This window comes from Myotis yumanensis, unplaced genomic scaffold, assembly GCF_028538775.1.
Source record: "Myotis yumanensis isolate MYYU_CA2020_CCGP unplaced genomic scaffold, mMyoYum1.0.hap1 SCAF_1, whole genome shotgun sequence".
NCBI lineage: Eukaryota > Metazoa > Chordata > Mammalia > Chiroptera > Vespertilionidae > Myotis > Myotis yumanensis.
This window is the reverse complement of record NW_027223752.1, coordinates 225,562,959-225,586,343: the sequence shown is the minus strand read 5'-3', so window position 1 is coordinate 225,586,343 and position 23,385 is coordinate 225,562,959. Positions and strand designations below refer to the sequence as shown.

The following is a 23,385-nucleotide window of genomic DNA, read 5'->3' as shown; positions in this document are numbered from 1 at the left end:
GCACCTTGTTTTTCAGAGCTGTCAGAAAGCAGAAGCAGAGAAAAAGTAATAAGATGAAAATGGAGACCACTAAAGGACAAGCAATGAATCATACATCTGTTACAAGGAAGAAGAAAAGGAGAGAAAGAGCCCATCAATATCTTTGCTCTTAAATGTCCAGTGACTTGAGAATAAGAAAGATTTATAGTCCAACCTTTGATGCCATTTTCTGAAAGTGCCATGCTGGACTTAAATTCTGTCACTTTCAAAGGTGTGCACCGTTCTAAGCGAGGTAATAGGCAGGTGGTATTTGCTGGTTATAGACCTGCAGCATTGTCTCTGGAGACCTGGTAAGTTGTTCCATCCTTAGCTGGTTTACCAGCTCTGTCTCTCGGTGTCTTTTTTTCTCGCTTTAACTCCCTTCCAATCATATTATTTTAGCCTCTTTTATCTGAAAAGTATGTGTACAGCATTCTTTTGCAGAATCAGAAGAAAATGAAAATCTGAGGTTTTGTTTACTACATTACATAAGAATATGTTAAGATAAATGTTTTAAATTAATGTTAACATATTGTACAATGGCTTAAACCCCACTTGTAAAGAGAAGTACAATTTTTTCAGACAGAATCTGAAAATGATGGAAAGAATTTTGACAAAGGAAGTCTAAAGATATAAAGATTATAATTATGGTTACATTATTATTAAATATTTATTTTTAAGTACTTTTTGCAATTGTCCTTTGATGGAATAGAAGCACCTAAATGTTTGTTGAATGAATGAGGTATTTAGAATTAGGACTTGCTCCATCATCTCGTCTTTTAACCTAAGCAGTAAGTTTCTCTCTTTATATAAGGAGTGCATAAGGCAGAATAGTTTGGTGATTCAATCTCCTTATTCCTTTTTTGACTAACACTTCCTGGCATTATGTCCTTGGCCAGGTTATTCACTATTTTTATTTATATATTTACATATTTATTTTCCTTCAAGATAGATATTATTAATATCCACTTTTTACAGTTGAAGACATTGATTCTTGGGTATCTAAAGTAATAGTCTCATACTTTGGAAAGTTGGTAAAAGTGGTTGACTTCAGACATAAACACGAGAATCTACCTCCCAGAGATTTTGCAGTTTACATTCACACTGATGTAAAGAAATTAGATGAAAAATAGGACTGATCCTTAGCAATAAAAAGAGACACAGTTACTAGGTCTTGGGAGAAATTTGAGACAAACTTCTGGGAAGTCTTGCATGAGTGGATAGGCTGACGCTCTATCCACTGAGCCAAGCTGGCTAGGGCCATTTATGCTTTTTTTGAGGTGCTTAGCTCATGCCTTGTATTAGAACACTTTGTGTACTAGTTTCCCTTGTAGTTTTAGCTCATGGGTGGCAGGAGCCTGTGGGCATCACTTGTACTGTGCATATGGCGATGTCAGACACAGCTGACTGCGGCACGTGTGATCTCTTTATTCCTCCCTACAACCTTGGGAAGCATACGGCCAGGCTAACACATTCTTCACCCTTCAACTGGTAGCTGCTCATAAATACATATTGAGTGACTAGGAATGCCATTTAATATGCTGCTTTATGCCTCAGAACCCTAACTGCTACACGAGTAAGAAGCTAATATGCTCAGAGCTGCGTAGGTAAGGAACACTTGCACAAAATGCAAAGGAAAATCCAATTTCACTGATTTGGTACAGTTTTAATTAGAACATTGGGGCATGGGTTAAATTACTTGAGGGTCAACTAAGAAGGGCATTGCAATCAATAAAGTGAAGATAAGATCTCTACTATTTGATTTCAGGCAATTCAGTATAAATGTTAACTCAGCAAAACTGAGGGAAAGTAAGCAAGCAGATCTCAGAGCTCTGAGAGGTGAGTTTTATCCCATTAGTGGGACAGTTGAGATTTTCACACTGTTTAGTTGCTGCAAAGCCCTGCAGACTGGAAGTGTAGCATCTGGTGGTCTCAGCCTGAATAGATAGGCCAACTTCTTCATTTGCAAATTGGAGGTGAGGAGTGACAGAAAGCTAGAATAGCAGCCTAGGTATTCCACATGCTTAGAGGGCAAAGGAAACAAAGGTTCCTGCCTGTTAACGTTGCAATAGATGGGCCAGGTAAATCTAAGAAAATGCAAAGCAACTCTCATCCTCCCACCCAGAAATAAGCACTGTCACAGCTTCTGCGTATGTTCTTCCAGGGATACTCTTGTATAAGTAGCTATACAGACAGGTGCTCTAAAATTTCTCCAACAATGAAATTGTAAATGCATATTATTGTGTGATACTCTTTTTTCATAAACATGTTGTTCTTTAATATGTATTGTATTTTTTTTAAAAAAAACAACCCACAGTCTCCTATGATTGGACATCTACGTTGTTTGCATTTTTTCACTACTGTAAATGACCCTATGATGCACATACTTATAAGTCTTATTATCTTAGGGTAAATTCCTATATATACAAATACTGGTTCTGTAGCTCTTATTAGAACTTATTTTTCCAGGTGGGAGTCATATGAGTAGGTCTCTGAATTTCTTTTCCAGAACAGCAACTGAAAGGGTTGTGGGAGACAAGCAGAATATCATGAATTGATACCATTTAGACTCCCTGTGCCAGGATGGAACGTCTCCCAAATGCACTTCATACTTAAAGCTACTCTTTGAGTAGTTCTGTCATATTAAACATTGTTGACTGGTTGTTACGGCAGCATCTTCCATCCTCCCCATTGTATGCCTGTCATGGGATTTGGGGGAAGGATGACTGACATCCTTTCCAGCTCTTGGGGAGGGCTTTTTATTGGGCATAATTCCATCCTTCTTACTTGTGATTGATTCCCACTAAGCTCGTGACAGGGGTTGGTCTAATCACTAGGCCCAGGACTTTAATCTTGTGATTGGTGAAGAGGTGTTTGTTCTCCCTCTGAATGAAGAAGCATGTAGCTCCAGGTGCTGTTAGCAGTCTTCCAGGGACCACAGGGGGAACCAGCCTTATGGCACACACCCTCAGCTGGGTCCCTGGTGTATGAACTGCTGGATCTAGCCCGGCCTGAAGCCGATTGGCCCTATTGCTGGACTTGCTATTTATTTGTACCAATACATTCTCATTATTACTTGTGCCACTTTGAGTCAGGGTTTGTTTGTTTGTTTTTTATTTTTTTTATTGCCTAATGAATGAAACCATAGTAGGACAGAGAGATTCTAACACTAACCTATATTTATTTCTCTTTCCAGCAAGTTTTGTCAATTTGCTTATTTTACGACTTCAAAATAGACCTCTCAAAGTAACAGCTTTCACATGGCCTACATTAGTCCCATCTCACACAATTCCATCTCCCATCCCTATGCTCAGTGATTCCCACATCTTGCTCAGGCCTTGACCTTTCCCCTTCCAAACTGCCTTTCCAGCTGCCATTGGCCACTACAGACTTTCACACCACGCCTCCACCTGATGTAGTCTTCACTGAACTCTTTTGCTCTGGTCCACTTTCTCCTCCTTCCCCTCATACCCGCACCCCTAACCCAACAACGACTAGTTTCTGTTCCCTGAATCTGTGCACCCAAATATCCCAACCTGTCTTGACTCTCATTCCCCCAATCTAATCAATAATCAGTGCTTGTTCTTCTACCTCAGAAATGTCTCTGGGATCTCCTCCCCACACCCAGCTTGTGTTCCTGCCACCTTTTCACCTCTCTGTAATGCAGCATGACCCTTGTCACAGAATTAAGATCCTGAATAAGCAAAGAACCAGTGCTGTCAAAATACATCCCCCTTCCCCAGTGAACGTGTTGGGAGCTGCCTGGCCCTTCAAAATTTCACCCCACATATTATAACACCTGGAAAGATGCCATCAGCATGAGCCAGCCCAAGCGATGTAGTGATCAAAGAAACAGCCTAGCTACCAAAAAGTTATTTCAAAAAAGCTAGTTCTTGCATTTTTTCCTCAAGCACTAGTAAGAGGATATGAAGAGCATGGAAATTCTTAAAATGTATTTTCTCTTACGTTTCCTTCCTTCCTCCCCCCTCCACACTTTAACATCTCCTGCCATTGCCTCCTTAAAAAAGCACTGATCCTTGGGCTTTCCCCTTTGATTCTGTGCCACAGAAGTACAAATAAACCAATTTGCAACCAATGTTTTCATTAGAGAATGGGAAAGGCAAGGAAATGGAGTGGCTAAAGCCAAAATCTCCGTTATGGGGCAATGGGAAAAAGAAAAGGCTGGGAACACTTAATATAGCTCTTGTCCTTGGCTACTTCGGATAATTTCCAGTAATAACCCCTGCCCCCTACTCCCATCAGTACACACGAGGCACTGCTATGGCCACATACAATTATTTGCTGTTTACTGGCCACATCCTGAACTCCACACCCATGCTGTGCCGTTTCCTGTGCCGTAATGCCTTCTAGGAAACGCACTCTTGTGTGAAGACTTCATAATGTGCAGGTAGTTTCCTACTCTCCTATGTCCCGTAGCACTGAGTGCATCCCTCTACTAGTTCTTTTCATGCGTTTTATGAGGGTTCGTATTCAGGATAAGTTTCAGGAAAATGGGCATTCAGTTTCCATAGGAATGTTGAGATAGATATTGGACCCCCATCATCCAAATTATCCGTTCTTGCCACCCCAGAACATTAATACCTGAGAATGCATTTCATGAATAACAAAGGCAAGTCCATTCTCACCTTAGAAGTGGGAAACAGGCTAAGTAAATTGTTTGGCAAGGAAAAAAGTCCATCTCTGAGCGGGAGCAGGATAAGTATTGAGTAGCTCAATTGGTTAGAGCTTCCACCCAATATGCTAAGGTTGTGGTTCCATCCTGGTCCAGAGCACATACAAGCACCAGCCAATGAATGCATCAAAACATGGAACAACAAATCGATGCTCCTCTCCTTTCCCTTCTCTCTAAAAAGCAATAAAAAAAATTTGTTTTTAAAGGTGAAGACACTTAAGAACAGTGTCTGGCATAAAATAGTGCCTGGAATGTTTGTTGCTGCATGAATTAGTCTGCTCTATCACCTAATTCCCGCAAGGCTAGATCCAGATAGAGGGCAAGAAGATGGGGCTTGTTGAAAGTTGATCTGCCACCTCTCTCCTTCCAACAGTAAAAGAAATGAAAGGTAGATGGTTTCTACCATAGATTTTTAAGTTCTAGAATCACAGGATAACACTCACTTTCTCTTAGCCTAGTTTTAAGTGGGGGAGCTTTTGAACATTTAAATGAGTCCTGTATAAGGAAGCATCAGGTGGGTTCTGCAGAGCCCGTGCCCCGTGTGCATTCCTGTAGCCCAGAGTCTTTAGTCGATTCTCAAAAGGCTGTGGGGTAAGTCCTGGACGAGCCCCACAGCCCACGTTTATTATGGTGGGGTTCCTACTAGTAATAGGTTGTGAGGCTTAAATGGGATAAGGCAGTGGTCAGCAAACTCATTAGTCAACAGAGCCAAATATCAACAGTACAATGATTGAAATTTCTTTTGAGAGCCAAATTTTTTAAACTTAAAACTATATAGGTAGGTACATTGTTATTAACTTAATTAGAGTACTCCTAAGGCTTAGGAAGAGCCACACTCAAGGGGCCAAAGAACCGCATGTGGCTTGCGAGCCGCAGTTTGCCAACCACTGGGATAAGGAATCAAGATAGTTGTCTATGTCAGAGATTTCAGACGGGGCCCTTCCACCTTGACTGCAACTTGGTAACACCGAGAGTTTTAATAAATACTGGGTCCCATCCTGTATTCTCTTCACTGGCCTGGGGTGCTGCCTGGGCCCGGGAGGGGGAGTGTGTGTGTGTGTGTGTGTGTGTGTGTGTGTGTGTGTGTATAAAATCTCTCCAGGAGCAACGGTCGCCAACCGGTGGTCCGTGAGGTCGGAAAGGTTGGCGACTGCTGACCAGGTGATTCTACGGAGCAACCGGACTGAACACCCGCAGGAGGCGCCAGCTGATCAGGACCTCAAGTTTGCGTGGTTTTCCGTCTCCTCCTCTTCTTCGTCTCTCAGGCCTCACACCCAGAAACCAGTAACTGTCCATTCACCGACAGCAAGGAATTTCCCCGAAAACCGATAAGACCCGCGCACACTCGTGCACACACGAGCCTGGCCCACAGACCCGCCTGTGGTCTCGGCGCCGCGCCCCCGCCCGCGCTCTCCCGCCCCCTCCAGCCTCGCGTCCGGTCCCGCCCGCGCGCGCCCCCCGCTCCCAGCGCCCGCGCGCTCCCGCCCCCTCCAGCCCCGCGTCCGGGTCTCGTCCGCACGCCCCCCGCTCCCCGCGCTCTCCCGCCCCTTCCAGCCCCGCGTCAGGGTCTCGTCCGCACGCCCCCCGCTCCCCGCGCGCGCCCGCCCGCTCCAGCCCCGCGTCCGGTCCCGCCCGCGCGCGCCCCCCGCGCCCCCTCCAGCCCAGCGTCCGGGTCTCGTCCGCGCGCCCCCCGCTCCAGCCCCGCGTCCGGTCCCGCCCGCGCGCGCCCCCCGCTCCCAGCGCCCGCGCGCTCCCGCCCCCTCCAGCCCCGCGTCCGGATTCCGTCCGCGCGCTTCCCGCGCCCCGGGCTCCCCGCCCGCCCGCTCCAGCCCCGGGTCTCGCAGCGCAGCGGCGCCCCCTGTGCCCCGCGCCCACGCCGCCCTCTTCCTCTCGCGAGGAAGCCCGGGCGCCGGAAGTGCCCGAGTGCGCGGAGGCGCCGGCGCGCCGCGGGCGGAGGGAGGGGGAAGCCGCCGGCCTCCTGGGCTGCCCCGGGCTTCTCGCAGGTACCGCCGCGGTCGGGCTCCCGGGGAGGGCGTGCGCGGGGACCCCTGCGGGCCACCGACCGAGTGTCTTTGCAGAGCCGCCCCCATGCTGCGCTTCCCGACCTGCTTCCCGTCCTTCCGGGTGGTGGGAGAGAAGCAGCTGCCGCAGGAGGTCGTGTTCCTGGTCTGGTCCCCCAAGCGGGACCTCATCGCTCTGGCCAACACCGCGGGCGAGGTGAGTGAGCGGGCGCCGGCGCCCCAGCCTCGGTCTCCCCTCCGCGGGCCGGGCGCGCCACCTGCCCACCCCTCTCCCTTCTCGGTCGCTGTAAACTTAAGGTGAAAGTCTAAGGGACCGTGTACGGGAAAGACAATGTATATGCTTATTTTACGTATTTTGTGGCTAAAATAAGTTCTCACACAATCACACAGTCCTGCCTGCACGTCTCTTTGGGTCATTTATTTGCGAACTGGGCTTTTGAGAAGCCCATCATGTGGCGCTCACCCGTAGGAGTAGGTCCACAGACCCTTCCCAAGTTCGCTTGCAGTTGAGTAGCAGAAGGAAGATGCGTTATTGCCAAACTTTAGCTGCAGATGTGCATGCGTGCACCTGCCCCAGAGGATGTGTTCAAGCATTTATGTTTTTGCCCACGTTTTGTATTATGTGCTGGATCGCCGCCGCCCGTTAGAAACACCCTTAACACAAGGGAGTGAAGTCTCCCTGGATTCCTGGTGGGAGGTGCGTGAGTGCTGACAGCATGTCTAGTTGACAGGATTTTCATGAGCTGCATCCTGGCTGTACCCAACCTTCTGCTGAGAGGGCTCATTATCTGGCAGCCATGTTATAAGGGAACCTTCACCTGCGTACGCGTCCTCCTCTGGCCTTTTGGCAGGTGTCCTGGCCAGGTGAGGCTTGTGTTGTGTGCAGCAAGCTTGGTGAGTGGATGTAAGGAGGACTTAGGAGCCAGGGAGACTTAGCATTGGGGGCTACATCGCTGCGTTGACTGTCCTGCCCTTGTCTCCAGGGTACTGATGTCTCAAGGACCTTCCTCCCTCCTCCAACAGGGAGCTTTGGTGATGTCATTGCTCCGGAGAGGAGCGCAGGTAGTACAGCCACAGCAGGAGCGGGGTAGGGGGGTTTTAGGGACGCCAGTGCAATCAAATGGGTAGATGTACTAGTGGGCACTTGTTGCTGCTATTGTCTCAGTGAGAAGAAGGGTGCTGTTCAGGAGTGAGGATGGACTGTTAGAAGTTTGAGGAGAAAAGAGAGGTGTGAAAAAGCCGACAAGGCAAGTGGACTAGGGAAACCTAAGGATTGCTGGTCGGAGCCACACGAAATTGCAGTTTGAGGGAAACTCGTGAGCATGGTTGTGTGTCTCTGCTGTTCTTTTGGCTACCGGGGTGCAGACATGGTTGGGTTTAACCAGGGATGTTGTTTTGCAAGTCTGACAAAGTAAGAGAGGTGCAAGGGAAGTATATGCAAGACTGTAATGATGAACCTTGGGTTCTAACCTGATTAAGTAGGAAGTGAGGGCATGTATGGAGTGAGGGACACTGAATAGGTGGTAGAATGCATGGATTGCATGCCTTGGTGAGTTTGGAGAATCAAAGCTGGGTGTAAGAGGGATGAGCTGGAAAGAGAGAGGCAGTGATGGAAAGGGGAAGGTTTGAAACTGAGCTTGTTGGAGCATTTGTAGCTTTTGGTAATGACAGGGTCAAAGGTGTGGGCCTGGGAGTTCCTGAGGTGAGGTGGAAGATGTGATCATTGTAGCACAGGTAGTTGAGAACCGAAAAGCTCTTGAAATTACTAACAATGAGGATGAGTAAGTGGTGTTGGAAAGTACGAGTGAACCAGGCAGGAGTCCACACCTTCCAGGAATGAGGGGAATGCCTTGGGGTCTCTAGGTCATCTGTCGCCAACTGGTGGTCCGTGAGGTCTGAAAGGTTGGCAACCACTGCTCTGGATGACTGCAATTAAAGAGGGATAGAGGGTGATCTGGTCTTATTGCATAAAATTAAAAGTTAGAGGACTTTGGCGAAGAGAAGAAAAATCATCCAGAAATGGTATTGAGCATCAAGGATGAAACCTACTATCGTCTCCTAGCCCAGCAGTAGTACAGGGGATGCAGGAAGTCAAATGGCCGCCACCTGGGAATCCTGCAGGGAAGCAGTGTCCTCAGGTGAGAAGCACATTTGAGAAAAGAACGAATTCCAGAGGGAGCAGAGGAAGGGTTTTGGAAGTAAGGAATGGCAGAGATGCTCAGGAAAGAGCATTGAGTCTGGGGGATGAGCGATTCCTTGGGGGGCTTGGCTTCCCAGTAAAGGTCGATGTAACTGGGAGTGAGGGACTCCATGAGATGAGGCCGGGAGTGGTAAAGCTGTGAATGTGGGACACCAAGAAGGTGTGGCAGGGTCCAGGAACATGCACAGTTCTACCTTTTCTTCCTTATTCTCAATGGTGGTTTGGTTTATGTAGAGGATGGAGTCGGGACCATCTTATTTTTGAAGTACAAGGAACTCCGGTATCATCTTGACCCTCCAAGATGGGAACTTACTCGTATGGAAAAGGATGTTTAGAATGGCTACGTGACTTGCCCAAGATCCGTGGCCAGTTGAGTGACATGGCTGAAGTTAGATCCCAAGTTGTCTGATTCCAAGTTTGCCGTTATTTATATCACTCCTACCTTTCTAGTGCTATTTGTGATTCTTTTTTTTTTTTTTGGTCATTACCTTCTTGGACAACCTTATTCTTTTCCAAAAGACAAGTTTTCTGTTGACATAAAGATAGGAAAATGGGCAGAGTATAGGGTTCAATTAGACCTGTTCCACCTATTTTGAAAATGCCTTAAGTTCGTTCAAACACTGTTGTCTTCGTTCTTCTGGTAGCTAAATATATTCAAGATAATTTAAAAATAGTGGGGATCTGGTTTTATTTTATTTTTGGAAATGGATTCTTACGTTCTGCCATTATGTCTGTTTTGTCCTAGGTTTTACTTCATCGACTTGCAAGTTTTCATCGAGTTTGGAGTTTTCCACCAAACGAAAATACAGGAAAGGAAGTGACCTGCCTGGCTTGGAGACCAGATGGCAAACGTAATGATCATGTTATAAAAAATACGTTTTTATTATTCGCCGAGTATTCTTTAAAGAAAGCTTAACACCGAAAGAATTTACTGTTCTCATTATATACTAGAATTTTGAATACCAGTTTGGGAAATTAGTTTTTAAGACTGTTTTAAACTGTTTTATTAGAACTTAAATTAATTCTACCATCTTGTTTCTCCAAAATATAATCTGACTTCTTGGTGAAGGTAACTCTAAAATGAAATTTGGTAGAATATACAAAATACTTTGGTTTTATTCTCTTCGTTGTCTTGTCCTGCACAATTTGGCCCAAACTTCACCTACCGCTCCCTGGTCAGTTCAGTGCCATCATGGCTCTTTTTTCCCCAAAATGTTTCTTAGCCTTAAATGGATGGCTCATCAATATTCTCTCTGCATGTATGCTTGCCTCACCCGAAGGACTGTCACCTCTGACCTCAGTGATTCTATTTCTGTATGATTTTTTTCCTCCAGGTGTCCTTTATTTTGTAGTTTGTTATATTCTAGCTGGCAGTGGCTCTGCGGACTGAACCCTTCTCTCCCATGTGTTGTGTTTACAATGACAGTTGTTATTTAAACTGTTGTACGTATACAGTCAGTACAGTAAAATGCTGTAAATCATGGCCTAAAGTTCATTGGTAATCATTGGTGCTTTAAGAAAAAAAACGGAACTGTTTTTGTAAACTCTTTTGTACCCTTCATTAATTTTTTTCTAGCTAAATATAAATAATGTAAAAATGCCCTGAAAGCCCATTACTTACAGATAACTATTTTTATCTGTACTCATTTAGCTCAGCTGTTGTTTTATCTTTTATTTTTTTTAAAAAAGTAGCCCTCCAGTGTGGCTCAGTGATTGGGTGAGCATTGACCTATGAACCAGGAGGTCACGGTTCGATTCCCGGTCAGGGCACATGCCCAGGTTGTGGGCTCGATCTCCAGGAGGGGGCATGCAGGAGGCAGCCAATCAATGATTCTCTCTCATCATTGATGTTTCTCTCTCTCCCTCTCCCTTCCTCTCTGGAATCAATAAAAAAATATGTATTTTTAAAAGTACATATAAAATTAGAGGACTTTTGTAAGTAACATCTTGATATCTTGCAGTATTCATCCAAAAATACCAGGATCTGAAAAATAAATTATGAAAATCAGCGTGTTAAAAAATATTTAAGTAGATGATATTTTTATCATTAAAAAAGTCTCGTGTTTTTAGGTATTGGTTATTTCAAGGTTGCTTTAAATCATTTTAAAGAGGAGGATATCGGGATTGCCTCACATCTAGCCTAGTTGTATGTGTTGGTATACAGTGAAACCCATAGCCCACTCTTCACAGATTCTTAAATTTGATAAGTTAGGAAGATGCCAGTGACTTAGGTAGAGAAAGTGTACTTGATAATTCAGTTGCAGTGATGGCCTTGTTTTTCATTAGGGGTTAGAAACAAAAATGGGGAACAAAATACTTTCCAAGAACTAAGCAGATGGAAGGAATTACTTCTTGCCTTTTGTTTACGGGACCAGTATGTCTTGGTGATACAATGTTATTGATTGTTAGTCTGTTGAGACCTGGTTTGTATTTTCTGCTTGGCAGCTGGGTTCCAGTTTAGAGGCTTTGATGTGCAAGATGCTAAGTACAGTTCACGAGGAAGTAGTAGATTATTCATGAAAGTTTGAGCATTTGAAAGTAAGCTTAGATAACAGCTTAACTATGTGCAAAGCTGTAATTTAGGTTTTAAAATATTATTTAAAGAAAGGATTTTTTAGGTTTAATGATTTCTGTGATCACAATGTATTTAAAACTAGAGGCCCATTGCATGAAATTTGTGCAAAAGTAGGCCTTCCTTTCCCTGACTTCCCTCTGGTACCCGGGACCTGGGCTTCCCTTGCAGCCCTGGCTTTGTCCGGAAGGACATTGGTCTAATTAGCATATTAACGCTTTTGTTATTATAGACTAGAGGCCCAGTGCGCGACATCATGCACTGGGGTGGGGTCCCTTAGCCCAGCCTGTGCCTTCTCGCAGTCTGGGATCCCTTGGGGGAGCAGGCCTAAGCCGGCAGGTGGACATCCCCCAAGGGGTCCTTAGTTCTGCGGCAGGTAGGGGAGGCTCCTGCCACTACTGCTGCATTGCCAGCCTGTGAGCTGGGTTTCTGACTGAGCAGCGCTGCCCCTGTGGGAGTGCGCTGACCACCAGGGGGCAGTTCCTGCGTTGAGCGTCTGCCCCCCGGTGGTCAGTGTGCATCATAGTGACTGGTCGTTCCACCATTCAGTCGATTTGCATATTAGGGTTTTATTATATAGGATAATAAAACTGGGCAGGAAGTGAAATACCCATTTATTTTTCTTGAATGTTACACTAATTTTTTCTGATGATATCTTTTTCTTTTAGTTTTGGCCTTTGCTCTTGCTGACACCAAGAAAATTGTTTTGTGTGATGTGGAAAAACCTGAAAGCTTGCACTCCTTTTCTGTGGAGGCCCCAGTTTCTTGTATGCATTGGATGGAGGTGACTGCAGAAAGCAGGTAAAGTAATTCAAAAAGAAAGAAAAGAAAAACCCCAGTAGTCACAATAGGATGGAATTCGTGAAATTTTCATTTTTTAAAATGGGTACTTAGGGATATCTGTATGTTAAGTATGTGTACATTGCATTTAACTTTTGTATTTTTAAGTTTATCAAGATAAACATTCTTTTATGCTTTGTTAGATTTTTTTTTTCTTCTGAAAAAAATCTGGTTCTTTATGGAGCAGGAATGTTTGAATATCCAAGCTTTTTCTTTTTAGTTATTTTTGTAGTTTGCATTATTGCTCTATATTTTCGAGTAATAGCAATTAAAATGGCTGGTTTGCACATTGAGGTTCTGTTTTGCTTTTCACTATTTATTTCGTCGAAAGCTTTGTTTTTTTTTTTTTTGTACCTTAGTAAATATTCTTAGAATATGAAAAGTGCTGAATGGAGCATTCTGTTTGATGTTACACGGCTTCTTTCTGTGTCCATGGTCCCCAGTAATTTCCTTATTTTATGGAAATAATTTTGTCTTAATCTCTGTAGTCAGTAATAACCAGTAAAAATGGCCTAAAGGATCAGTGGGTTTAGGGAATACTGAAAATAAAAGCTTTTTTGAGTAAATGTGATAATTTTCTTTCCATTAGCGTTTCCTTTCTAATTAAGTTTTAAATTAATATCAAATTAATTTGTAAAATCTGAATATTAATTGACAGCTTTCCTAAGGGAGACTTGTAAAGAATTGGATACCAAGGGTCTAGCCTGGAGTTTGAAATTCAATGTAGATAAAACAGAGTGATTAATCTGTCATCAGATAATCAAGAGTGACTAAGGGTCATGTGGGTTTGCAGAGGTTAGAGGAGCAGAGCATACTATGTAAGTTCTATGCCAGACTAGTTAGCTGCTGAGTGTATTTCTAACACACTTTCTACAAATAGTGTAGATATGTTTTATGGAGATTCCAGGGTCTCTTGGGATACCTAGTTTGTGTTAAAGTGGGGAAAAATTCTTCCCAAGTCACCACTTTTTTTTTTTTTACCTTCTCATTTATTTCCAACCTTATTTGGGGTAGAATTGAGGGGGAAAGGGGGGTAAAAAAGACTGTTTCAAAATGCATCGTGTCGTCTTATATACCTGCTGGGTTGTCAAATCTCCAAAAGTAAATAAGCCATAGGACTCATAATTAAATGATAAAATAATTGTAGTGTTCTTTAAAAGTACTCTGCTATGCAGGTTTAGTGACGGTTCTTAGATGAGAGTTAAGGAATCATTCATCTCAGTCAGTATCTAATACTAACCACATATGAGTATATTTTATATGCTGAGATAATTGTTTTTTAATATTTGTTCCACTAAATGTAAAGTGGCCAGACTGATTTTTTTTTTTTGCAGAAATAAACCCTTTTGTAAATGAAGAATTTCCTACGGATTTTCTGCTCTTCTGCTTCTTGTTTGTGATTGTTATGACTTTTTTACAATGGTAAAAATATGTGTGGCATTTATTTACTTGGTAACGTATAATGTATAAAACTGGGTATTTAAAAAAACTAGTATATTTTTAAATGGAAAGAGAAGTAAAATCTTTGGTGCTTTTATAATACTTGTTTTTCTGTTTTTTAGTGTTCTAACATCCTTTTATAATGCTGAAGATGAATCAAATCTTCTCTTACCTAAATTACCTACATTGCCAAAAAAGTAAGTATCGGAGTTTAATTTCATTGGAATTAATCTTACAGATTTCTGTCGACTTTTAACACTGTGACAGTTATCTCATTTGTTTTAAAAAATATATTTCTAGTAAGAGTATTTTTTACCCCAATCTCTGTTTTTCTCTAGTTATAGCAACACCTCAAAAATATTTAGGTAAGGCATGACTTTTTTGTTTTTAAGTAAGATAATCTTTTTATTATCTGAAGGATATAGTTGAAAAATAACCCAATTGTTTTTATATTCTAGTGAAGAAAATTCTGATGAAATTATTAAGCTTTTGGGAGATGTCAGGTAAATTTTGCGAATATCTTAAATAACAAGTCTAATTTATTAAAGTTGATATTTGGTATTTGAGGCAGTTTTCAGAGTTTCAAGGGCAATTCCTTTATTTGTGATTATTTTATTGCTGACAAATACCTCTGAACAATATACAGACATTAATATGTATTGTTTACTTGTTTTTATTGTGTGGTCTTTGATTGTGACAAGCTTAACAATATTATAATGTACCTTTGTTTCTTTCAATAAGAAGCAAGAGAGGATTGAGGTACTAGAGTTTCTAAAATTTAAATTTAAATATTTAAGTTCTTTAAGCTTGTTCAGTATTATAGCATGAGAGCCATGATAAAACTGATGGCACTTTGTATTAGCTGGAAAAAGGATTGTTTTGTTATTGAGAGTATACAAATGTAATCGTCAAAATAATTGATGCTTATTTTACTGTAAACTGATGTTTTTTAGGCTAGAAATAATTGATGTTCTTTTGAAATAATGCAATGAGGCTGATGTGATTGAATATTGAGTATTAGTGAATTTGTTTCATGTTTCATTTCCCCCACAGGGGAGCTTTAGCATGCAGATTGTATGAGAGCAGGAACAATTTATATCTTGGTTTAAGAACTGCATCTTCCCTGTTGTCCTCAGCTTGTTGCATTATTTTTAATTAGGCTTAATATTCTTGTCCTTGGAGGAAGCTCTGGTTTTATTGAACTTTATGCTTATGGAATGTTCAAAATTGCCCGAGTCACAGGGGTAAGTTTTCCTTTAATTTTTTCTATAATGTTTATCTTAGAATATAGCAGCTAACTGATTTACCAAAAAGAATAAAACACAAAATTATTTGTTCTTAAATGTTAATAGGACTCTTCCCTAAGTTCAAAATAGTGTTATGATGTCTGTGAAGATATGGAACTATTGGTGGCATTAGTCAAGTTTTTCTTTTTAACAGACAGGTTGATAGGACACGCTTGATTGTGATTTAATGTTGTTCTAGCCTTGTGGTGGGTAAGAGCTCCAATTTGTGACAGGCGTGGCAGGAGTCAGGCAACGTGCTTCTGCTGTTTAGACCTCTGTGAATGTTTGCCTTCTGTCTTGTAAGCGATGCAGTCTAGCAGTAATACTAAGTATGCTGGGGGATTTGACTGTCTTACAGATTGTTGGTACTTGTCTTGCGTTGTGTTTATCAAGTGATTTGAAATCATTATCCGTAGTCACAGAGGTCTCTGCCACTGGTGTTTCAGAAGTTTCATACTTTCAGGTGAGTATCGAAACCTGACAGCAGAGAGTAAATCTGTTTTTAAAAGGTTTTATAGGTTTTTATTGTCCATATCATCCAAATGGTTCTTAAAACAAAAAGCAAACAATTGACTTGGGGCTTCTAAATCTCACATGTGGAATCTATATGCTAGTATACAAAAGCCTAAGCGACCTGCCAACCGGCCAGTAGCTATAACACACACTGACCACCAGGGGGCAGATGCTCAGCGCAGGAGCTGCCAAGCTGTGGTGACTTGGTAGCTGCGGTTCTCAGGTGATGCACCTGGAACCAGAGAGGAGCGAGCCTGATTCCGGGGTGTGTCACCTGAGAACCGTCCTCTCGCAATCTGGGACCTCTTGGGGGATGTCGGAGAGCCAGTTTTGGCCTGATCCCTGCAAGCCAGGCCGAGGGACCCCACGCACTGGGCCTCTAGTAGTATTATAAAAACCTATGTAGAGGGGATTGCTAACCAAGGGACGGTGAGCAATGCACACTTAAACACGGCAGAGTAAAAAATCTTAAAGTTTGCCCTGGCTGGTGTGGCTCAGTTGGTTGAGCATCATCCCATGCACTGAGGCCACTGGTTTAGTTCCTGGTATTATTCCCATTAGGGGCACATGCCCAGGTTGCGGGCTCGATCCCTAGTAAGGGGCGTGCAGGAGGCAGCCAATTGATGTTTCGCTCTCTCCCCCTCCCCCTTTCTCTCACTTTAAAATCAATAAAAACATATTTAAAAACAAAATTCTAAGGTTTTGTTCTGATACTCTTAAAACTTTTGGGCTCAAAAGGAGAATTCTGACATAGTCTTTCTGATGATACAGAGTTAGATCTTGACTCTTCTGAATTACAGGATTTTGTTTTTTGAACTGCGAGGTACTGCTTTATTTTTTATTTTTATTTATTTTTATTTTTTAAAAGTATATTTTATTGATTTTTTACAGAGAGGAAGGGAGAGGGATAGAGAGTTAGAAACATTGATGAGAGAGAAACATCGATCAGCTGCCTCCTGTACTCCCCGCACTGGGGATGTGCCCGCAACCAAGGTACATGCCCTTGACCGGAATTGAACCTGGGACCCTTCAGACCACAGGCCGACACTCTATCCACTGAGCCAAACCAGCTAGGGCCTGCTTTATTTTTTAAAAAGTTTTTTTTTTTACATGAGGTATAATTGGCATATAACATTAGTTTCAGGTGTACAACATAATAATTTGGTATTTATGCACACTGCGAAATGATCACCACAATAAGTCTGGTTATCATCCATTATATATACAAAGTTATACAAATATATATATTTTTTTCTTGTAATGAGATTTTTTTAAGGTTTACTCTCTTGCACTACAATATTATTGACTGTAGTCACCATGCTTTGCATTAAGTCCCCATGATTTATTCATTTTGTAACTGGAAGTTTGTACCAGGGAAGGACTGATTTATCTTTTTTAAAAGAAGTAAGTGTGAAAAAGGTAAAGGGATTAAGAAGTACAAATTGGCCATCAAAAATAGTCATGGGGATGTAAAGTACAACATAGTGAATGTAGTCAATAATATTGTGGTAACTCTGCATGTTAGGTGGGTACTAGACTTATTGGGGTAATTACTTCGTAAGTTATATAAATATGTAACCAGCCCTAGCTGGTTTGGCTCAGTGGATAGAGCATTGGCTTCGGACTGAAGGGTCCCGGGTTTGATTTCGGTCAAGGGCACATGCCAGGGTTGTTTGCTCAATCTCCAGTAGGGGGTGTGCAGGAGGCAGCCGATCAATGATTCTCTCATCATTATTTCTATTTCTCTCTCCCTCTCCCTTTCTCTCCGAAATCAATACAAATATATTTAAATAAATAAATAAATATGTAACCACTATGCTATATATCTGAAACTAATGTAATATTGAATGTCAGCTGTAATTAAAAAATACTTAAAAGGTTTTTTAAAATTTTTTTTTTAAATAAGTGCATCTAATTGTGACTCACTTTATTATTTTGATTTTGCAGCTTGAAACCAATCTATTGTACTCTTTCTTACCTGAAGTAACTCGGATGGCCAGAAAGTTTACTCACATTTCAGCTCTTTTGCAGGTATTTATTTATAGCTTGTTTTATGTGAATATTTACTCTAAGTTTCTAATGTTCTATAAATAACAAACTTGAAAATTTTATTTTGTAAAGCTATCTGTCGTAGAGGTATCTAGTCTGATAGATAATCTTACAATATCCGTTAAAGCAAGAAAAATAAATGTAATAGAAAATCTGCTCCCATCCATCTCTATTTCTCCAAAAAAAAAGAGAAAAAAGTAGTTTAAATCATTTTAAATATTCCCAGAAATAAAATAATATCTTGGAATTTTTAAAGTTTTGTTGTAAAGAAAGTATTATGGAAAACAGTCATCTTACCAGTTAGCTTTGGTACTTAATAGCCCCTGATTCTGTAGGTTGGTGTCTTAGTCAACAGTTCAGTCTGGGCTCAGATGGGAGGTTCTGTTGATCAGGGCCAGGTTCAGCTAATCTCGGCTGGGCTTGGTCTTGCATTGGGTAGTCAGCTGGCTGATCTAGGTGCCCCTTAGCTGTGATGCTTTGTCTAGGCTTCCCCTTCTCATCTCACAGCGGGCTAGCCAGGCTTGTCCATGAAGTGGTGGCAGAGGCAGGGGTGTCAGTGCAAGAGGAGGTGTATAAAGCCTTTTAAGGCCTTGGACCCACAGTGTCACTTCTGCTTTGTGTTGGTCACAGCAAGGTACAAGGCCAGATTTAAGGGCTGGGGACATCCACTCTGTCTGGAGAGAGGAGCTACGTGGAATTGTAGCCTTTTTTTTTTTTTCAGTCTCACACACTCACTAATTGACTTGATGTCAAAGATTTTGGGAGATCAAAATCTTTTTAAAGATCCTGTTTGAAAATTGAATAGCTGACCAAACCAGCATTTTGATAGTTTGTGTATGTAAGACATACATGTCAAAAGCTGGAGGACATTTGTTTTACCAGATAAAAACTTAATTTAGGAATGTTTGGTAGTTAAGTGATTACCAAATGTTAGCTACAGTCTTTTCCTCTGGCTTAACTGAGTTAAAAGTGATTGAAAGCAAATTTCTGGATTTCTTTGAGACAATGGACAGTAAGAAGCACACGTTATTTAGTTAGCATATTGAGTTAAATACTTTTTACCATATTGATGTTTCCTTCTTTTTGTTAATAGTATGTAAATTTGTCACTAACATGTATGTGTGAAGCCTGGGAAGAGATACTAATGCAGATGGACTCTCGGCTCACCAAGTTTGTGCAGGTAACGTGCCTGAGCCTCCTACCCAGCGAAGAATGCTTGATGTCCTTATTCACGTTGCAAAGTGCATGAGAAAGATCGGTCTGATTTGAAAAAGGCTAAGATCAGGTTTTCTTTCAGATGTCTTAGTTTAACCTCAGGCTATTTTCTCAAAGAGAAAGGACTCTCTTCCCATTGGCATAGCTTAGGTGGGGACAAGATGGTGAAGTGGGGCAGGTGGGGCTTGGGGAGTAAGGACAGCTGTTGGAAGAGCTGATTGGCTGTTTCCCAGTAACTGCCAGGTACATAATCCATTTGAAGAAAGGTTAAGGAAAAGGAGGGGAGTCATGCGCCTGTAATTTTGAATCAATATGCTTATAATTTAAAACCTATGTATAATTTTATCCATTTCGTTTAGGAAAAGAACACAACCACATCAGTGCAAGATGAATTTATGCACTTGCTGTTGTGGGGGAAAGCTAGGTAATAAACTCATGTTTGGTATTTCTGCTTTTTCTTCTTTTTTAAAGTAATTTTTTATTTCAAAAAATATTAATTGTAAAAATATTTTAAAATTCTGGCACACAAGAACAAAAGATATATATCTTTTTCTAGGCTTTTCAATGCACATATACATTTTTATGTAAATGTGATCATTTTGTATGTGTATAATATATATTATATATGTATTTTTAAATGTATAAAAATTTAACAATTTTTATATAGCCAAATTAATTTTTTCCTTAGCATTATTCTTAGTTATACCTTAGCATTATTCTTAAAAAGACTTTTCCCATCTTAAGAGTATTCAAAGATTGATTTGTGTTTTCTTCTGTTTTTTTTTTTTTATTTTTTTTTTATTTTTTTTTTATGGTTTATCTTTTATTTCATTTACATGTCCCAGATGTGATTTTTTGGCTATATGAATATTACACCTCCTCACTTCTTTGAAATGCCACTTTAGCATATAGTACCTTCTCATATACGCTTCAGTCCGTTTCTGGACTTTATTGTTTCCTTTTGCCAGTACAACAGATGCTTGATTTTTGCTGGGCTGTTTCTTTTTGTTTATTTTGTTTAAAAACCTTGTTTATTATTTTTAACTTAAAAGGTTTAAGATTTAAAAACACTTTCTTTTTCATTGTAGTGCTGAACTTCAGACCCTCTTAATGAACCAGTTAACAGTGAAGGTGTGTGTGGTTAAAGTGTCTTTGTGTTTCAGTGACTATGAACGCAGTCTTAATTTTTTTAGAATGGCATATCGTATCTTGCTTGCATATTAAATATATTTTCTTCTCTTAATTAGGGCTTAAAAAAGCTTGGCCAGTCTATAGAGTCCTCATATTCCAGTATACAAAAATTGGTTATAAGTCACTTACAGAGGTATGAAGGTTTTGTAGAATTCTTTGGTATTGCATTTGCACGTACTGGGTGTTGGTCTTCTTTCTACAGCCTTCTCATCATCATCCGTCATTCTTCTTTTGAGCCTTTTCTAGTGAAAATGACTGCATTGGTATTTGAGGCGAATCTTGGAGTACCCGAAATATAAGAAATCAGTCCTGTAATTCTGCTTTATGAACTTGTTTTCCAACATCTTTTCACCGGGCTAGGCCCTGGCTGGGCTGTTTCCTCACCCAACAATGAGGCATATTTTGAATAGGGCATATACCCCTTTTTTGAGCAGTGAATTTAAGTATGTTTGTGTATCATTTTTAAGTTAACAAAGCTTGTTACGTACTTTTGCATTTAATACCTTGCAAAGGTGTTGATTAGATTACCCTCGTTTTACATAAGAAGAAACAAGTTCAAAATGGTCATGGCTAGTCCAGCGTTACCAAGTGTCAGAGCTGGACTTTCTTCCCGATCTCCGAGTCCCTGCTGCTGCTCTCCACAGCCTCTCAGCGAATCAGTGGACAGGCGGATGCACGCGCTCAGTGTTTGACTTAAATTTTGATAAATCCCTTTGTGCTGAGTCCCCTAATCCTTCATCACCTTTCCCTTGGATCCCTGCAAGTACCCTTTGGACTGGTCTTCTCCAGTCTGCACCGTGCCCCTCAAACATATCCCCCGTGGCGGGTCTGAATATTTAGGAATGTTCAAGCAAGGTAAACATTCAAGGAACATGGGCCTGATCATGTTACTCCTGCTTAAAAACTTCCAGTGCCTTCTCATTCCCAAGGCCTTCGCATGGCCTTCGCACACCTGTCTCTGCTGCACCCACACTAATGGCCTCAAACTTGATGTTTTTTTCTCCTCCCTAATGCTTTCATGCATCACTTTCTGGAACATTCCAGCCTGCTCTTCAGTTGGCACTCTTTAGCTCTTAGGCTTGTTCAGAGAGGCCTACCGTTATCCCCCAGGTTAGATTAGTTTCTTCTGTTACACTGCACCGTGTGCATTTCCTTTAAGGCATTTATGTGGTTGGAGTGATGGAATGTCGGTGTGGTAATCACCATCTTCCCTATTAGACTGTTGGTGCCACGGGGACCTTTTCGCTTTCTTCGCCATTATGTTCCCACAGAGTCTAGCACAGTGCCTGTCCTAAATAAAGTTGGAGCTTAATAAATCCTTGCTGAATGTTAAATACAGAGCTGTTGAACGACCAAGATGATCATATGACTGTCTTAAAAGTGCCAGGAGTAACTATGGAACAGGATTTGATTTTCTTGCAAAATTTAATCATCTTGGTCATGTTCTCATCTCAGCAGTTGATGACCAAATGATTCTGCTACAGTTTTTAGTGATAATTTTGAGAAATAATTATTTCTCTTAGAAAAAAAATTTAAGTTACTTCCAGTTTTTATTTCTGAATATTCAGGAACGTTCAAGCTAGGTAGTAACTGCCTGCCACCTTGCTGATGGTAATGATGCTAATTTATTTCTGCTCCGTTTTAGTGGCTCAGAGTCTTTATTATACCATCTGAGTGAACTGAAAGGAATGGCTTCATGGAAACAAAAATATGAACCTCTTGGATTAGATGCTGCGGGTATTGAAGGTAGTAATTTCATTTTCCAACAGAGTGCATTAAACACACTTTACTTACCTGACAAATGATATTTATTTATTTCCTTTTAGATGCTATTACTGCTGTGGGCTCTTTCATACTCAAGGCAAATGAACTTCTGCAGTAAGTATTGGGGATACCTGGCATCACTGACTTGGCACTGTTTTCCCTTTTGCTTACAAATGAGAACCTAGCAAATTGTCGTGATTTTCTTAAAACCAGTTTTAAAGTTTTTGTGAAAATTATGCCTTGATTAAAATCAGCCAATAGCACAGTGGTCTCATAACATAAAGCAGTATTGTCCTGTCCCCCTATCCTTACCCTGGCCCTGTCTCCGGGACCTTTTTGCTCTTTATAAGTGCTGCTATTTCTAGTTCGTCTGTAGGTTACCTCCATATTTCTAAACGGTATTGATGGTTAGAGAACTTTTTTTCTTAACAAAGGAACTTTTTTTCTCTTTTTTTTCTTTTTGCTGCCAGAGAGTTTTGATCATAGGTTTTACTGGGCACGGAAAGGTTAATGATAGTGACCCACCTCTCCAGCACTGTTATGAGGCTTGGAAGGGCTTCTGAGGTTTAGGAATGAAACATGCAGTATTATTTGCTCAGAGTAATTATCTTATGGGTGGAAGCTTAAAGAGATTTTTTAAATGATATATATTCAGAAACAGTTTCATCAACATGAAGGTGACTTCCACTTCTAATAGTTCATTATGGGGGGTACATTTGTGTTAAGCACGAGGAAATTCAATTCTTGTGATTCGTTATTGTAAGGACAAAAATACGAACTTCCAAAAATAATATTCAGTGATATCGGAGGTGGTGACAGTACAGATTTATAATAATTTTCTGTTGGGGGTTGATGTTTTTTCTTTCTGACCTTTTTTTTTTTTTTTTTTTTTTTTTTTTTTTTAAATTTTTCGCTTAAAGTATTACAAAGGGTATTACATAAGTGTCCTTTTTTCCCCCCCGCCCTTGACAAACCCCTACCCTCCCTTACCCCCCAGTGTCTTATGTCCATTAGTTATGCTTATATGCATGCATACAAATCCTTCGGTTGATCTCTTACTCCCCTCCCTCCTGCCCCCCAACTCTCTCTGGCCTTCCCACTGCAGTTTGACAATCAGTTTGAGGCAGCTTTGCCTCTGTATCTATTATTGTTCAAAAGTTTGTAATGGTCTTTATTATCCATGAATGAGTGAGATCATGTGGTATTTTTCCTTCATTGACTGGCTTGTTTCACTTAGCATAATGCTCTCCAGTTCCATCCATGATGTTGCAAATGGTAGGAGTTCCTTCTTTTTAACAGCAGCATAGTATTCCATCGTGTAGATGTACCACAGTTTTCTAGTCCATTCATCTACTGATGGGCACTTAGGCTGTTTCCAGATCTTAGCTATGGTGAATTGTGCTGCTATGAACATCTGGTTACATATATCCTTTCTGATAAGTGTTTCTGGTTTCTTGGGATATATTCCTAGTAGTGAAATCACAGGGTCAAATGGGAGTTCCATTTCCAATTTTTTGAGGAACCTCCATACTGCCTTCCATAGTGGCTGCACCAGTCTGCATTCCCACCAGCAGTGCACAAGT

The 23,385-nt window shown here is 41.2% G+C and overlaps 2 protein-coding genes across 6 annotated transcripts in view; both read left to right on the top strand.

Moving 5' to 3' along the window:
- ZCCHC4 (zinc finger CCHC-type containing 4) overlaps positions 1-2,487 on the top strand; it is a 48,635-nt gene extending 46,148 nt beyond the window's left edge. Inside the window, exon 13 of one of the 4 annotated variants that reach the window (XM_070398482.1) lies at positions 17-2,487. In XM_070398482.1, the coding sequence (XP_070254583.1) occupies positions 17-152 (136 nt within the window). In that variant the 3' untranslated portion in view covers positions 153-2,487. Of the gene's footprint in view, position 1 lies in introns of all 4 variants that reach the window. The other 3 variants (XM_070398475.1, XM_070398489.1, XM_070398496.1) reach the window with 3 other exon arrangements.
- A 4,179-nt stretch (positions 2,488-6,666) lies between these two features.
- ANAPC4 (anaphase promoting complex subunit 4) overlaps positions 6,667-23,385 on the top strand; it is a 37,215-nt gene continuing 20,496 nt past the window's right edge. The window contains exons 1-16 of one of the 2 annotated variants that reach the window (XM_070398455.1): positions 6,667-6,714; positions 6,790-6,928; positions 9,678-9,783; positions 12,173-12,305; positions 13,907-13,981; positions 14,123-14,149; positions 14,243-14,287; positions 14,944-15,028; positions 15,429-15,533; positions 17,531-17,614; positions 18,726-18,812; positions 19,207-19,271; positions 19,936-19,978; positions 20,095-20,171; positions 21,684-21,784; positions 21,865-21,916. In XM_070398455.1, the coding sequence (XP_070254556.1) occupies positions 6,800-6,928; positions 9,678-9,783; positions 12,173-12,305; positions 13,907-13,981; positions 14,123-14,149; positions 14,243-14,287; positions 14,944-15,028; positions 15,429-15,533; positions 17,531-17,614; positions 18,726-18,812; positions 19,207-19,271; positions 19,936-19,978; positions 20,095-20,171; positions 21,684-21,784; positions 21,865-21,916 (1,214 nt within the window). In that variant the 5' untranslated portion in view covers positions 6,667-6,714; positions 6,790-6,799. Of the gene's footprint in view, positions 6,715-6,789; positions 6,929-9,677; positions 9,784-12,172; positions 12,306-13,678; positions 13,767-13,906; positions 13,982-14,122; positions 14,150-14,242; positions 14,288-14,943; positions 15,029-15,428; positions 15,534-17,530; positions 17,615-18,725; positions 18,813-19,206; positions 19,272-19,935; positions 19,979-20,094; positions 20,172-21,683; positions 21,785-21,864; positions 21,917-23,385 lie in introns of those variants that run through there. The other variant, XM_070398465.1, reaches the window with a different exon arrangement.